Raw genomic sequence first — 17,623 nt, 5'->3', positions numbered from 1 at the left:
AGTTACTCATCGGTATGGAGTCAGGAGTGTGCACAACCAATGATTTTGATGGCAGGAGGTAACGTACACATGTTTTTCAGGGAAGGTGCTGTAGGAGGACTTGCCGGCGGGCAGGAGGAGGTTTGCGCCGCGGGCTGTCATTTCCCAAGCGCGGAATTCTTCTCATCCCAGGAGCGCATCGCCGCCGCCTCCGATGCTCTCGCTCCCTACGGTAGGAGCGGGGGGCTGGCGGCGCACGGACCCGGCCGGGCAGGGGGGCGGGCGCGGTGCCCGGGGCAGCTCGGGTGCCCGGAGAGCGGGGCGGGGGGCGCGGGGCGGCGCTGCCCGGGCTGGGCGCTGCCCGCCCGCGCTGATTGACACCGGCCCGGGCGGAGGCGGGTCCGCGGGGACCGCGCCGCTCCCGCCCGCCGCCGCCGCCGGGCAGCGCGTCCCGCGCTCCGCCGCCGCCCCCGCGCTCTCCCGGCGGGATCGCGGAGCCGCCGCGGCATGGCCGGCGCGCTGGGCAGGGGGGCGGCGAGCTGGCGGATGCGGAGCGCGGCGGGCGGCAGGAAGGAGAAGGCGCCGGGCGCCAAGCCCCAGCCCCAGCCCCGGCACGGTAAGGGGGCGGCCGCGGCGGGGCTCGGCGGGACGGGAGCGCCAGGTCCGCGCGGGGCAGCCGCGAGGCCAACTTGCCTGGGACTTGCAGTGCCCGGCCGCGGCTAGGGGATCCTTTGCTCCTTTCCCCTCCAGCGGGTGCGGAGGGAGAGGCGCTCCCCGCTCCCAAATTCCGCCGAGCTGCGCCTTATGTCTTTTATTTGCCGAGGCGAAAGGAGAGGAACGGTGTTCGCGCGCGTTTTGGCATCTTGCTTTGACAGCGGCTTCTTTGATAATTTTTGCAGAAAGCATTTCTCATCTGGCAAACGCCAGTGAACCTGAGAAGAGTCCCCGAAATCTCTTTTGGCTTTCACGATCTTAATGCCCGGAAAGCACTGTTGAAAATATTGCCCTGTGTGCTGTTGTCTCCTCCTCCCTTACTTGTTCGGGAGACAGATGCTCTCTTTGAAGGCTAAACAGCCTTCACAGACAGTTCTCCCAAAATCATATCCTGACTTTGAAGACATAGAGCGGAGTGGTGTTTCACGAACTATTGAAAGCAGTTGTTGAGGTTCATGACCCTTGTGTGCTAAACACTGAATGCAGTTTACCCAGAGCCAAAGCTGTCATGTACGGTTTCCTTACTGTGCTGCTTGGCTGTCACCGATCTCTGCTGTGAGGAACAAACCCAACTGTTTGTGGATCTGGTTGCAGTGTCTGGAAATCTCACTAGAATTTGTTCTAGCTGTGTGTTCCCCATTGGGTTTTAAATCCACTATTCGGATAAGTGGGTTTGCAGGGGTCTCTGACCTAATACTTCAAGGGTAAAGTAACAGCTTGTGCTTGAGTTCTGCGTCAATTTGCATTTGTTTGTTGTTTTTTATGTTAGTCCCCAAAGTAACTTTGTGTCTTTTCCTGAGAAGCTAATTTGGCTGAAGGAGTGATTTGTACTCTTTACAAGTCCGGAGGTTGCTGTAGCTTTTTCAGTTATCTTGATTAAAAAAAAATGTTGGGATGATGGGGAGCCTGGTACCTCAGGTGTTGGCATTTTAAGAAAATGCTTGCTAAGAAATTAATGCACTCAAATGCAGGTCTGAAATGAAAACAAACTCAGTGTTTCTTCCAGGTGACTGTCACCTGGGTGTTTCTGAGCTGGAGTGCTTCTGCAGCAACATCTCCTTTTCCACTTTGCTTCTTTGTGCCCCTTTCACAAGCCAAAAGAGGAAACAGACCAAAAGTTGGAACAAAGATTTTGTCAGTGGATGTCAAAACCCATCTAAAATAAATTCTGTAGGGAAAAAAAAGTGTTGTCCATTTAGAGAAGAAACGTGGTTGTTTAAAAGTAATTGTAAATATTTATCCTATTAATTCTGAGTGTAATGCTGGTAGTAGGGACTCACATGTTGATGTTGATGGGATTCCATTAAGCTGGGTACCTGTTATATGTAGGTATTACACAGTAGCTAGGCACACAGACCAAAATAAAATTCTGGATGTAGTGAATTCAGTGGGAATTTTGCCACTGACCTAAGAGGAGCCAGAATTGAATCCACAGACTGTGTAGTGTGAGGTGTCGGGCCAAACTGAAAACATTTGGCTGATTCAGCGGTGCAATTGTGGCAAAGTTTATAATCCTACATATGCTGCTATGATTAATGTATTATCATAATAGCTCTAAATTAAATTAGTTCAGTTATGGAGTTATAAAATTACTTGGTTCTAATTTACCTTAAGAAAAAAGGTGTGATATGATCCAGTCTATCAGGACTGCTTCTTATAAATGTTTTCTAAAGTATCATATCATACTGAATTCACGTTTAAGTAGTTACTGCAAAAACATAGAACACTGAATTACACTGAAGCCCATGCACTTTGCATCCTTTCAACTGTCATTTAAAAATAAGCACTCTATTGTATTGCCTTTGCAAAGTGAACTAGACTTAGTCACCAGATCATTTACTAACCTTTGACAGCTCCAAATGCAAGGTAAAAATGAAATTAGAGTAATCTGCATGTCCTTAATACTGATTGTGTGCTATAGGGAAATAATTGGGGCGAAAACCAAAGATGTGATATTCCTTTAGTATGCTTACAAAATTTTCAAAGTTACAGAAACACTCTCTTTTCCAAGAATGAACTTTTAAGTAATTTTCAGCTTCTGTAAGTGGTGCTGATAAATTCATCATGCAGGAACAGAGAATTTCCTTAAAATGCTTAAGCTAAAGCATTGGAGGGGTTATAAGTGAAATACAGTGAAAAAAAAGTAAAATTGTGGTATATGAACTGCCAATGATTTTTAACTAGCAAGGAGACTGACACGTTGGATTCATTTATACCTGCCTGCATTCAGTTATCAAAGTGAGGTGGGAACTGTTCACAACAGAACTATGTGAAATACTTTAAAATTTGGGAAATAATGTTTCTTAGGAAGTAGTATTTCTTCCTAATGTCTGTTTTTGCTACAAAACCATTTCAATGGGCCACCATCCTGCCTTGGTAAAAGGTGTCATAGCTGTATGGATCTCAACAGCACTGTTATGATTGACACCATCTGCAGACCATGCACAATATTTCTGTGTGTGTTTGGATTAAGATATGTTTATTTGGGCATCACTTAAGGATCTAAATTGGCAGGGTGCATATTGAGTTGCAGCTGAGCAAACCTGCCATTTAACTGAGTCAAGTTACAAATATTTTCCAGCTTTGACATTCTTCTCACCTTTTACAGGAGGACTTATGTAGACTTTTTTATACTTTTCTGATATTTAAAAATACAAATATGAAAATGTCCTTGTGATCTCATGTGTAAAGTTCTTGTTTTACAGGATTTTTGGTTTCATACCATGTAAAGCAATATAAAGCAGAACTAGCATTCCCACCCATTGTGATCTATACAGTAAATGAAGTCTTGTCAAGATTCCAGCAAAAAGTTCAAGATCCTGTTGAGATGATAAATATTAAGTCTTGTAAAAAGTCAATTTTAAAATTATTTAATGTTGGGTTATCATTGGCAACTTACCTGTGAAATTTCCAAAGAACTTGAAAACTGACAGCTGCAGCCAGAATTCTATTACAGTTTCTCTTTAGGCAGAAGAGATTAAGAAGAAACATAATGAAAAATATGTACATAAAGTAATATTTTAGTGTACTGCTTGAGAAAACTTTGAAATATTTGTATGAGGAAACCTCCTCCCTTGAGAAGTAGCTATGGAAAGATTGTGACTAAAAGCTATGAAATAGAAATAAGTTTTAAATTACTTTGTATCACCAGAAAGGACTTCTGGAGAGAAATCAATGTTTTATATCTCTTTTAAAACTATGCGAAAGTTAGTATAAAAACACTTACCAGGGAGAAATAGCACAAGTAAATAGTGCTGGATGTATGTATAGGAGTGTGTTGTCAACACAGGTGCAGTTTTAGACAGAAAACAATTACTTTCAATTTATTTGATTTTCTTTAGAAAGAGCTCACAACATGTGCCATATTTAGACTGGCAAGTGCAAGTCCTCTGTGCCTCAGCCAGCACAATGAAATCAGTTGGTTTTATGCAAATATGTTGAATTATACCTGGATAAATGATTATGAGCTCCAGCAACACAGACCACTGTTTCACCTGGATCTGCTGACTAATTTTAGTCTTCACGTATCTAGAGCTGTCACAGAATAAGACAAAAACTGTTGTTGCCATATCTGTTTGGTGTAATGGAAAGGTTGTAGTGTGGGAAGGGGGGAAGTCAATGTATCATTGCTGCAGAGATGTGGTCTCTTCCAACTGTGGTGAACTGCTGGGAGAATGGAGAGAGAGGAAAAAAACTCTACAAAGCTGTTCATAGTTCTCCTCTTGAATGAGCTTAGTTGTATGCACATGTGCAAACATCAAGGTTGCTCCTGGACTGGACTAATTCCACAGTTAGTAAGGAATTTAGTAAGGAAATTAAATTATGCTTAAGCTTTCCACTTTCAGATGTTCTCATCTTTTTACATTTCTTCTTGAAATATTCAAGAACGTGCTTCAGTATTTTCTGTAAGCTTTTCCTTGTCTCTTCCTTCTCTGTCTCCTGGGAAATAATGTTGTTGGTCGTGTTGAGGTAGTCATAACCAAATCTTCTGTTTTGCTTGAGGCATAGTTCTCTCACCTCACTTTTTACATGTGCCTTATTGTAGCATTTGTGAAAGTAAATGTCTGAAATTAATGCAGGTTTTATAAATATATATATATATATACTTAATATAAAGGAATAGAAGTTTTCTTAAAGCAAGTAAACATCTTTTCTGTGATCAGCTGGAATAATCTGCAGGTAGGTTTTAAATATTGAAACATTTTCCTAGCCTATATGTTCAGAATGTGTGAACATTGATGTTATTTCTGTTTACATCTACTGACACTTTGATGCCTCAGCCACTTTTGGGGTCTCATTAGTAAGGCAGTGTGTTTGCTGTGTAATGCAGACTTTGCTCTGAAGGCAAGACTTTCCAAACAAATGGATGGGTAAGGAAGGATTTTTGCCAACTCCAAGAGGGGTTGGTTTACCAAACATATTTTAACTTGATTAGCTTTTCCCTTTTTCCTTTGATGTAAGTGCTAGCTAGCTTTTACCTCTTTCTGTCATTGTTTCTGGTTTTTTGTTTGTAAAAACTTATTTGTTTATTTCTTTTGTTTTGTTTTCAAATTATTCCCTGTAAGAAAGGTGATACCCTAGTGGATGCCTAGTTCACAGAAGAGGATATTTATGATACTGATAAAGCCTAGCATTATAACTTCCTCAATTAGAGATAAGTAATCAGAGCTAAAAATCCACAGATTATTCTAAATTTTAATTTATGATACAATGAAAAACCGACCATCTAGATCTTAGAAGCAGACTCCAAATACAGTTTTCTGATATTTATTTAAATCTAATTTTGGCACAGAAATGTAGTTAAGAAACCAAAGACTTCCCTTCTATTTCATAACCAGATATATTTTCCTGACTTCTATTTTTTTACAGAATATTTGGGTAGTTTTAGTCAGACAGAGTCTCAAGTCACCTTGCTGGGAAGTACAAGGTGTGATCTGAAAGGAAAAAAGAAAGAATCACTTTCCTGATCATTTGGCTTTTTCTCTTGAATATTCTGAAGCTAGGTGAAATGATTACTCTGACAGAACTATAGAAAATATCTCATTTCAGTACATTTGAGAATATTTTATATTTTGAGTAACCCTGACTCCAGGGCATTTTATACTTGATTCTGGAAGTTTCCAGTCCTATATTCAGTTTAACATCTCTGCCTTTGTCTTTCCATTTAGCCTTGCCATGTTAAAACAATGAATCATCTTGTCCATTAACTACAGTTGGAATGTCTGTTTATGCACTGAATTTGTTTTGTCATGTTGCCTTAATAATTGATTGGAACTGTGGCAACTCCTGACTGCTTTCCCATATGAATTTGGGCTATTCCCAGTGCTGTTCTGAGCAGTAGAAGCATAAGCTATCCCCAGACCTGGAATGTCTTTACTCTCTAAGGATTTAACTTGTCTTTCTTATGAAACTGTAAGGCAGCATTTTCATTTTCTGCCCTCATGCATATGGCTTTGTGTAGAGGATGTAATATTTCTGATAACAGCTGAACAAGGAATGTTCTTATTGTAGGCTCACTTTGATACATTCTATTTTGTTGATGGATTTTAAATTGGTGCTGATTAATATGTTGAATCATTAAATAGCAAGTTAAATAAAACTATAATGGCATTCTTTGAATAATTTAGAGAAGTGGCATGGTGCAAAGGAAGGGGCTACAGGGCAGGGAGGCTGAGCCAGCAAATGCAAATTTGTACCTCTTGCCTTGTGAGTGAGCTTGAAGATAGCACTTTGGTTGCTATTTAGGCAGTGTTTTGAAAATAAATGCTCTTTTTATAAAAAGGCATTACACTGGCAGTTCCTTGAGTTATTTAATAGCATTTGCCTTAACTATGTAGTAGTAGAATTGAGATTATTTTCTTTACTTAGATGAAAAAAAATCTTTGTTTCTTTTGGAAGGTAAATAATGAAGGATCTTCTTAATAAAAAAGCCCCAAATACTGTTCAAAATGTGTTCTTTTTAAAGTGGCTTTGTGATCCTGTCTTATGCACTGTGATACCTAAGAATATTTTTTGTATGTTTTCTATGACCAATTTTCATTGAGTTGTTGATGCCACATTCCTATGGAAAGCATCAAAAAGTAGAAACAAGGAGTAAGAACTAGTGGGTAGAACCTTCTCCTGAAGGCAGATTAAAGTAGAACTATTAGTTTGTGATAATGAACCCAAGAGCCTGTGGAAAAAAGCAAGAAAAAAAGAGTTGTTATTGTTAATGACTGCATTGTGCTTTGCTGTGCAAACCATTCCAGTATTTTGTTCAATACTTATTGCTCTGAAGCTCTGAAACTACAGAGCTGTCTAAACTGCTGGCATTTGTAGTGAGGGGGAGGAATGGGAGGTTGAGAAGAGATACTCCTTCTCCAGAAGTTGGGTTGAGTAAATTCATGTAGTGTAACCAGATGTCCTCATCAGTTTCATCTCTTTGGCTGATTGTCACTGTGGTTTCATGTGGGAGGTCATGGTTGCTGCTAGACAAGAAGTGGGTGGGAGTAAAATTTTTTAGGAGGTAAGTGAGAGGAGGTTCTGCAATGAGAAGCTGTACACAGAGAGATCAAGGGACCCCTGCGTTACATTCGTATCAGCAGGACTGCAAAACAGATGAGATGCTGTGTTCTGGGATGGGCAGAATGTTTCAAGACTTCTGCATCATTTTAAAATATAAGACATCTTCATAATCAAGTCCTGACATCAGTAATGTGTTCCTTGCAATGTTCAAACCTGAATTAGAGGGAATGGGAACACAGTATTCAATTTTTATTTAACTTAGAGGTGTGAATTTTTGGCTTTCTAGCTACTTGGAATTCCAAGATATATTCAAGCCTGTAAATCCATTTAAAATCTGGAAGAAAGTGGTTTTTTTAGCTCACTATATGTGTTTTAGGGAAACACGGTCTTTTCCAATCCTGATGACGTTGGAATTCTCTATGGCAGTCCAGCTATTGATTTCAGTTAACACTGAACTTGCCTGAGGGATGGTCAGTTGTTTGCGTTAATGGTACTGCTGGGTGCAGCCTAAATTGCTTTGAGCATTTGGCCTACAAAGGCAAGTTCCAATGAAGCAAAAGAGAATTTACCACTGTGTATATTCATTGTGCAGTTGTGGAGGATTTGTTGCTATTTTTCACTGAGAAGTGGTAATAATCTGCTTAGAACAGAAACATATATTGTTGGGGTTTTTGTTTGTGTTGGTGGTCTTTGTTTTCTTAATGTCCAGGCTGAAAAGCTAGTCCCAGCTCAATGACATTAATTTTTGGGAGAGGACTGTATTGCAAGTGTAAAGGTGGCAGAAGGATCACCTTACAGAAACTGCAGTGGCTGGAGTGAGATTCTGATCTTGGAAGGGTTTGATCTTGTGGGCTGTAGCTGCTTGCTGCATGCACCAGATCAGGGAGCTGATTTTTCAGGCTTTCTGAATTCTTCTGTTTTGGCACAGGGAGAGAGCACACAAATGATCTCACAGAAGAGATGATTAAGTGACACCTGAGAGCTTTTCAGAGTTCTTAGCAGCATTGAGCAGTTGTTCCACTGTGGGGAGGGTTAAGCTGAAGCAGCATCCTTGACTAGCTTTTTTCCCCTCTTATTCCTGCACCAACATTATGCCAGTTTGATGGCAGATGGACATTTTTACCCAAGGCTTTTGTATTCTGCAAACTCAAACTCTGTTTTATGATTTTCTTAGCATAAAAAGAAGAAAGTGGCAAAATTATTTATTGATGTATTTTGACAGTCGTATATGGTTCTTTGATGGTTCTGGTTTGTTTGTTTGTTTTGTTTTTTTTTTTTTTTAATCTAGTTAAAATATTTAGATCCAATAAGTTCTGATTGTATTCAGCATATCTAGTGGAAACCTGAGGAATACATAGAATGATTCAGGTTGGAACGATCCTAAGGAACATCTCTAGTCCAGTCTCCTGCTCTGTGTCAGCTGTGAGATAAGATCAGGTTGCTCAAGGCTTTCTTCAATCCAGTCTTGAAAACATCCAAGGAAGGAGTGCACAAAGCCTGGCAAGAGGTTACTTTTTCACATCAAAACCCCAAAGAGCGCCTGATAATTTTGGAAAAGTGGGAGTTCTAGATAACTGGCATCTTCCTAGAAATAAGTCCAAGAGTAAGTGGTGCTAAAGTGATTCCACTGATGATCTGAAGTACCACTTACAAAATATAATGAAAGCTGTCTTATTTTGGGATGTTCCAGAAAAGATACTCTGGAAAAGTAATAATTTGCTAAATCCATAATGTTCTGAATAAAAATAAGTCGAACTATTCCTAGGCTTGCAGCCCGTTATCTGAGTTCACCTAGAAACTTAGTTAACTTTTTGAGAAGTACAGAGGAGTATGCCAGCTGTCTGGCCCTTCAACTCTGCATGAACCAGAAGTGCAGGTAAGGGTTTGTGATGAGAAGGGTCATGGCAACCTGAGCAACTGAAATATTCCAGTGTCATTACAGCACAGGAGTCTCAGGTCATTATGGAAAGAGTCTGAAAGACAATGCTTTACTTTTTTTTTGATTTGGTTTTGGTTTTGGTTTTTTGGGTGTGTGTCCTTTTGTTTTATCCTGTCTGGGTTTGTTTGTTTTGGGTTTTTGGATGCTCCACAAGGTCCCAGCTTTGGGGCAGTAATGAGACTGCTTGTTCTGATGTTCCACTAGACAACCTGCCCCCACAGGGTGGGTGGATTTCTCTGGACATCCCCTGTATCTGGCTTAAAGAATTTCACAAAGAACCAGCAGCTCAGCTCCACTGCACCTTTATGTCCTGGTATCTTCTTGTGTACAAGCATACAAGTAAATTTCACAACTTTCTGTCAATATTCTTATGTAAGAAATCTCCATGTAACATAGCCTGGATGCAGTAGTACAACCTTGCTGGTAATATATTTTCCTGATATAAAAGAGTACTGTTTTTCTTTAAGAAGCACATAATGACTTTTGGTATTAACTGCTATTGTCCCACATATCCTAATTAATTCAGCTATTTGTTATAATTAATTTGTTAATGCTTCTCCAGTCATGTAATAAGATACATTGGCCCACCATCAGTCTCAAGGCACTCATGTTAAAAGATTGTTTAGAGACTCACTTTCATTGCTTAATAATATTTTAATAAGACCTTTTATTGAGCTCCGTGGCCATTAAAGTCTTATTTTTGAATTTTTCTCTTCCTTCTCTTGTCCTCAAGTGTTTGTTTGTTTGTTTTGTTTTCTTTAAATCTGACATCAGATTTTATCTTTGTTCCACTGCTCTTTGCAGGTTTTGTTTTTAACAAGTAGGTAGGTAAGAACTTCTATCAGTACAGATATGATTCAGAAATCTTTGATCAGTGGTTTTCCTTGAAGCCTACAGTCCTGGTAATACTTCAGGTTTCAAAGCTGGGGCAAAAGATGATTGAGAAACTAGTAAATAGAAGTAATTTATGGTAATAAATTACTTCTATGGTAAATAGAAGTAATTTATGATTTTCCTAATAAAGGGGAAAAATAAGAACTTTATCTGCTACAAAAATTGTGAAAATTTGGCAGTAATGCAAATCCCAAGATGGATTTCTCTCTTTTCTGAAATTTTATGTGTTTCTTGAGAATTAGCATTTGTTCTTCAACAGTTGTTTTTTAAAACGAGTCTATGTTTGAGAAAGGGTGTGTGAAGCCAATCCATGCAGTAGAAGGAATTGCTGTGTACTAATAGCTTTTTCAGGAATGTGTGTTCTCTGGTCATAGCTTACAGACCCTGAACCTGGCACAGAAGAAAGTGCAGAGCGAAGGGTGCCATGGGGAGCTCTCACTGCCGGAGCAGTGCTGCACTGTGAGTGTCTGTGTTTGCCTCACTTTGCTGTTTGTGTGTTTTTTACAGAGATATGCAGCAATCACAGCAGGCACTACTGAGCAGCGTGGCTGAGAGCTCTGCTGCCATCTGTGTTAGCTCTGCCTGCTCCTGTTGTGTGCTTGCTTCCATATGTGTAGTTCAGCACTTTGTCTCTGCAGCCATTGGAGTAATAGATCTGAAAACAGTTGTGATAATTGAATGATGGCAAACAGTCATTTAAGAAGTTAATTACTTTGTTTTCAATCTATGTTCTGTATTTATTTTTTTCTTCTCTTTAATATCTCCTACTCCTTCAGAAACATTTCATGAGATACTAACGCTCAGTCCAAACTTGAACTCATCACTTTTGGCTTTGTACGTCGTAACAACCTCCACAGCAACCACTGTGATGCCATAAACAGAGGATTTGACTTCAGGTGAAGAATGTAGGCAGTAAAAGCAGAATAACCCATAAAGGAAAATGTGGGAGGAAGGGGAAGACAGGGAAAGTGATTATTTTGGCTTTCTGTGTAGCGATACACCACCCACCCTCCCGGAACTTTTTTTTTTAATATCTTTACTGATAGCTGAAAGAAAATAGATTCTTTTATGATGTCAGAGTTGAACCTCCATTTTAGACAGTATAATTGAAAATATATACAAGTAATAGAGTTTTATTCTTCATGAGGTTTCTTTTTCTCTCTTTCCATTCATTTTTAAAAAATCACTTTAGTAAATCCACCGTGGGAGGATAGTTTTGCTGCTGTACTTTTCCCAGGATGCAGCAAAAGAAATTGCATTTGCAGTTCACAGAGAATGAAATTAGACTTGCTCTGTCCTGATAATCCACTACTCCTACACCCAGCACATTTCTGGGAGAGACTTTTGCTTGCTATAAGAGACATTGCCCTGACTGTACTTGCACCTGCTCTTGTGCATGAAGGAACAGGCATGGATTTGGGCCCACGTAGCCCCCAAATTAGAATTAGGCACTGCATGGAGTGCCTCTGTGTGGGTCTGTCTCCTTCCTCTCTGAGGCGTTTTTCATGGAAGGGGAGAGTTCAAACACATCACTTTGTTTGCTTGTAGGGGTTGAGACAACTTTCTGTTCTGTAATAAATATATACCTGCTCAGAAATACCATGGCCTCAGAGAGCATCTGGCAGCTGAAGGATGTCCATTTTCACCTTGCATCATCTCATGTTCAACCCATAGTTGGGTGCTTGACTGTGAAATCAGTAGAAAGTAATTGGGAAATGCAAATGACATTATGGCATCTGGAAGAGTGGACTGGGATTTTTTTTTTCTTTTTTTAGTTGGACACACTCCTTATTATTCTCGTTGAATAATAAAAGCTTTCCCTTTAACCCTTCAGCCATCCATCCATTAGAGATTATGTACATAAACCTTTATTTCTTGTCTTTTGTGTCTAGTCACTTCTTTTTTTTGAGCTGTGGCTTCTCAAAAGCAGCTTCAGTTACACAAACACTCAAATGACCTTAGTGCTCATGTAGCAACTTAAGTACCTGTGTGCCAGCCTGCACAGCAATAAGTGCTTCCTTTTCTTACAGAACAGAAATTGAATGCATATAGTGCCTATGGAGGAAAACATTCTCAAATAAGAGCAGAGAAAGCTCAAGGATCAGCAAGGATTTCCATTTAATATAATGCTGATCCTGTGCTCCACAAAGCTGGTTTATGTGGGGACTCCTACCCTAGATCGATCTATATATCATCTATATCTATATCTATATCTATATCTATATCTATATCTATATCTATATCTATATCTATTTGTTCAACTATTCCAGCAGTTTTCATTTACATTTCAAAGGCAGAGAGAGACTGAGAGTACTCATATTTGTAATTCCAGTATTCCAGTAGTCCCTCCATCTGGATGGTTGTTCCTGTGAAACTGACACAGTCTGGACAATTTTCATCAATTTCATATTTTCCATCTTCTCAGATGAGCCTTTAATCCCTTGCTCGCTGATCCCTGGTTTATAATCAGATTTGACAGCGATAGGATGGCAGTAAATATCTTGATATAAAGGTCTATAACAAAGTAGAACTGTTGTTTCTCTCCTTACTCCTTGGTGAGGTAAAATTTTATTTGTGAAGTGTGAATAACTTTGAAGCATAAAGCTGCCTAGTTTGGGGCCATTAACAAGTGGATTTATTAACAAGTGAGATGTTTATTATTTTTTCCCCTCTTAAAAATAAAAATAAAAGGCTTATTTGTGACCTACTTCTTAATATTTCTGGAAATTCATTTGATATCAACTTGACTAATTATTCTGTTTCCCTAGAGGCTGATAGGATACTTTTCCAAATAAGATCTAAGATAATAGTTATTTGACATGTGGATAATAATTTTCATTCCTGATTAAAGCCATTCTGAAATAATTTTAATGCCAATAAATAATAATCATTTTAATGTCAATAAAAACCTTATTCTTAACTGAATAAGATATATTTAATAGTTGCATTTAGCAAAATCTGCCCATGGTTTGGTTTTTTTTTCATTGTTTTGTGTACACGTGTTAGCTGCATAATTTCTGCGTCTATTTTGCTTCCCATCAAAGTGGAAAAATCCTTTCTCTTTGCCTTTTAAGCAATCCTCTGCACAATCTTACAGGTCAAATTAATGGTAAAAATATTCAAAATGGAAGATTGGAGATATACACAAAATGATGAGCATACCCATCTTAAGTGTAAGCTGTGCCTATGGAATAAAGCAATTTTGTTCAAACAATAAGCTGTAATCAGTCATGTTTCATTTTAATAAAATTTTTTTCTTGAATAATTTTTCCTGATTGTGGCTCTCCTTTACTTTTTATATTCTTATTTATAATTTTGGTGTTATCCCATTCTAGCCTGTCTGCCCATGCTTAATCTTGGGAGGAAAAAGATTCTAAATACACTGCCATATTTTGTTTCTTTCACTCTTCTTTTCATGCTAAAATAATTTCCATGTCTATACTGTTCCAGAAATTCTTCCCCCTTTATTCAGCTCCCATAACCTCAGTTAAATCTGAGCTTCAGTCTCAGAGACAGGAATTAAAATGTGGTTTCTTCCTCTCCTGCTTAAGCCCATCCCTTTCCTTTTTAGGATTTGGTGTTCTTGCCACCTGTGTATTCAAATGTCCATCTGGCACACTACAGAGTTTTCTAATTCTTTTATATATATATATATATTTTCTTTTATATATATATGTTAATTTTCTTTTCTTAAAGAAATTTGTGGTAGTTTTCCTGTATGTAAAATTATTCAGTATTTTTCTTTACAATTATAATGAGAGTCCAAATTGTGAGCCCAATGAGCTCCAAATTCCACACTTGCATATATAACAGTACTGTAATTTTCATTTATGCTTTCTCTTGGTTTTATGCCAATAACTTCAGGAAGATCAAACATTGTAAACTTTCTGGGTATAACTTTAGAGATAGAACAGAAGATTCTGAGGAAGCCACACTCCTAACTGTATGCTTCAAACCCAAACTCCAATCACCTGATGCACAGAGAAGTGCTGGTGATGATTGTCGTCTTTGGAAGCTGCTGTTTTCCTTGATGTTGCTGTGGGAAGAGGTCTTTGTTTTTTTAGGTACATATGAGTTAGAGAACTCTGGAAATTGCTGACAAAAAGGGCGAATCTGATTTAGGACATTCCCACAGATTTTGTGGGGGTAGGGAAGGGCTGCGTTAGTGCTCATCACTGGCAAATGGTAAGAGCCTTTTTTATTGGGTCATTGTTTCTGACAGCTTCATCCAGCTGCCTTTTCAGTTCTCTCTGGACATGCTGTTACAGAACTTTGAGAAGCAGACTGAAAAGTTGCATGCAGCAAATGAGCAGTACAAGTTCCTTGTTAATGCTACTTTTCCCTTTGGCAAGCTTTTCAACTTCAGAGAGTATATTTTTTCCCCTGCACTTGGAATTAATTTTGTATGCCTTGACAGCCAAATTATTTGCTGTAGGAGTAAACCACCACATCTGTCCCTCACTGAAGCTGAACACTTTGACTGAGCTGGTCCTACCAGCCCACGATAGCATCAAATGGTCCATGGGCGAGAGGAGAATCTTCTGGTAATAGGGAATTGCAATTTGTATGGGCAAATACAAAGCTGAGGTGGAATTCTACAAATGGGGACTAGTTGCAAATAATTCAGCATTCAGGAAAAAGTGATAACAATCATTTTTCATGTCAGCATGTGGCTGACTTTTAATTAGCTTGGAATTATGCTTTGCTGGTTTAGGTAAAAGACAGTAAAGATTTTGTCAGCTGAAAATTAATTGCTCGAGTTTTTTCTTGCAGAGATTATTACTAAAACCAACACAATTCCTACTAAAAACTGGAATTCTGTATCATATATATTTTTTATATATGTTATATCCATATATAAATTAAACATTGATGTATAAGAAGAGAGTGCCTGTTGCGGAAAAGAATGTGCACAACTCCACATGAGTGGGGATGCAGCATTGCCTGACTTGACTTGTTATAAGTGGTTTTCTGGCAATGAGTGAAGAGCTGAATTTAATGATTTAAACATACAGAGACCTATGGGCAATGTCTGCACAGTGGTTATTTGCATTTGAGAAATGGGAACAGGTATCCAAGGAATTTACTGAGGTAAGTTAATAGGTTTTTGAGTGTGCAGAAAGATATATGTACTCTGGGGAAAGGTAGCATGTGACCAAATATGAATGCACAGGGCTTGAACGTTGTTGGTACTTTGCAAAATTGCTTATCAATAGCTTATTGAGTAAACAATTTACTTTAGTAAATGTGGAATATTGTTAAGTGATGAAATAAGAAATGTGATAGTGATAAGGAGGGTGATAGCAAAGACTGTGAGTAACAAAACAGTAGAATTAGGACAGCAAAACCTCACACACAAGGTTTTATTTCCAGATAAAGATCATTCTACAACTGAGCCTGCACAAGGTGGGTGCAGTATGCTTAAAAATGAGATGTGGAAAAGAAGAAATATTGAAATGGATCAAAAAAGTGAAGAGGACTATAATGTACAGTGGTCAGCAGTAATCATCATTCCAGTTCATTCCAGTTAAAAAAAGTATTTTATAAATGTCTTAATCACAGAATGAAACAGCAGAGAGAGACCATTTTAGGTTTCCCTTAATCAAAGCCAGAAAGAAAATGAGAATTCTGAGCTAAAAGTCTTTGGGTATCTCTGCTCTGCCTGTGGAAACTGACAGGTCTCCAAGCAGGAATGTGATGATTTGTGATAAAGCTAATTCATACAGTGAAACTGTTGCATGTTTGTATATTTATCAAATTTGTAAAACATGGAGGAAACCAGTGAAGGCAGCTTTTCCACATAAAGTTGGAATCATTAGATACCTATCAGGATAACTAAATTAGCAGCTTGTTTTCGTTTATCTGTAAGAGGACAGAAAACTGTAAAAGACCTGCATCTTTCAATAGACCAATTAACACGGAACAAGTAGTGAATAAAGAGTGACTGTCAATACTCATAAAAAAATATATATCTACTGAGGAGTCCAGGCTGAAAGGGAGGTGTGTTGGTGTGTTTTTGTTTGTTTGTTTGGGGGTTCTTTTTGTGTTTTTTTTTTTCTCTTTTAAGTCCAGAAATATGATTCTTGCACAGACATAGTTGGGATGCACCTAGAACTTTGTGTATCTGCCAGAAGATATCACTAAATAAGAATGTCTTTGGAAGTATCCTGGCATTTGAGATGTTTCAGAGGAAATTGAACCAGGCACTAGGGGAGCTCTTAGATGTTGATATTGTTGCTGGTAATGTTGCTGCAAGGAAAGGAAAAGTCTGGGAAGAGGCAGTGTCAGAAAAGTCTGGGGCACACCAGGCAGTGCTTGTGTCTAAATCAAAGGATGAAAGGGAAGAGTAGCACTTGTGGGAAACCAAAGCAAGATCAGAGTGCTTTAGATCAAATCCTGAGTGCCAGTGGTTCCAAAACTTTGTGCAAACAGCAATGTTAGCTGCACTGTGATACTTCTGGAAATTGCCCAAAATGGGCGCTGGTGTAAAGAGTGTACAGGATGGGGTTTGCTAGCAGAGTCTTTAGAGACACAGGCAGCTACAGGAGAGTAGAACTGGGAAAACAGATCTACCTAAAGACCAGTGGTGAAGGTTAAAATGGCAGATCCCTGGCTGAGAGTGTGTGACTGCTCACATTACTTGGGAGCCAGACAGAAGCACAGCACAGGGACTGGCAATGCCTCTTGCAGTCCATGGCACTACCATACAGCAGGCAACACATGGAAGTGATTCATTCCAATCTTTTATGTGTATCTCTTATTTGTGCTTTTCCTGTCACAATTTCCTTCTCCAGGTCATCCCAGGCTTGTTAAGTACTTTCAGTACCCCCCTGTATTTTCTTGTCCTACTCTCTGTCTTCTAAGCTATTCACATCCAGTAATCTTTTCCAGATTCATGAGCAAAAAGTATGTCTTCCCAGTTTAATTGTCCCAAAAACTCCTTAGCCGTCCCCAAAAAATTACACCTGGGAGAGATACTGAACAAAAAAAAAAAGTCCAAAAAAATTCACCACAAACCAACCAACCAACCAAAAAGCCCCGGTCAAAGTTTGGCAAGGTTCTAAACTGGTACTTGGCTTTTCCTGATTAGAAGTGATGGCAGCATTGATGTTCAGTCTTACCAGGACTATTACAGTGCTTTGTAATTGCATATTTTCACATACATTCTGTCTAAAAAATTGTTAAAAGTTTGAAGGACCAACTTATGCCTAGCACTCACACCTCGGATTAATAGGAGACATTTAAAAAGGGACTTAATAAGATCTAGGGAAAAAAAAAATACACTTCTGTCTGACACTTGTCCACACTTGAGTGTGGAAGTCAAGCATAATATGTCTAAGAGAACAAATGCATTTTTTTTTTCTCTTAAATGTATTGTTTGTTTGATAGTGTTTGTGGGCTTTGTGTAGATCTTGTGCAATAATATTTTTTTTAAAAATTAAGCTACTACGTTGTGTGATTTCAAAAAGAATGGAGGTACAACAGGTGAACATGCATTGAATTTCCTTTTTGACCCTGTGTATATTTTCTCACAGGGAAATTCAGCATGAGCTTCAATATACTCTATTTTTAGTGTATTTTGGATCTCTGTCT

At 38.9% G+C, this 17,623-nt stretch overlaps 1 protein-coding gene across 3 annotated transcripts in view; it reads left to right on the top strand.

The window, feature by feature from the left end:
• Nucleotides 1–17,623, top strand: part of ZNF385D (zinc finger protein 385D) — a 417,872-nt gene continuing 400,249 nt past the window's right edge. The window contains exon 1 of one of the 3 annotated variants that reach the window (XM_064704620.1): nt 1–211. In XM_064704620.1, the coding sequence (XP_064560690.1) occupies nt 40–211 (172 nt within the window). In that variant the 5' untranslated portion in view covers nt 1–39. Of the gene's footprint in view, nt 212–451; nt 596–17,623 lie in introns of those variants that run through there. The other 2 variants (XM_064704623.1, XM_064704621.1) reach the window with 2 other exon arrangements.

Source organism: Zonotrichia leucophrys, chromosome 2, assembly GCF_028769735.1.
Source record: "Zonotrichia leucophrys gambelii isolate GWCS_2022_RI chromosome 2, RI_Zleu_2.0, whole genome shotgun sequence".
Taxonomy (NCBI): Eukaryota; Metazoa; Chordata; class Aves; order Passeriformes; family Passerellidae; genus Zonotrichia; species Zonotrichia leucophrys.
Note: the sequence above shows the minus strand (reverse complement) of the source record. Positions and strands in the feature narration are given on the sequence as shown.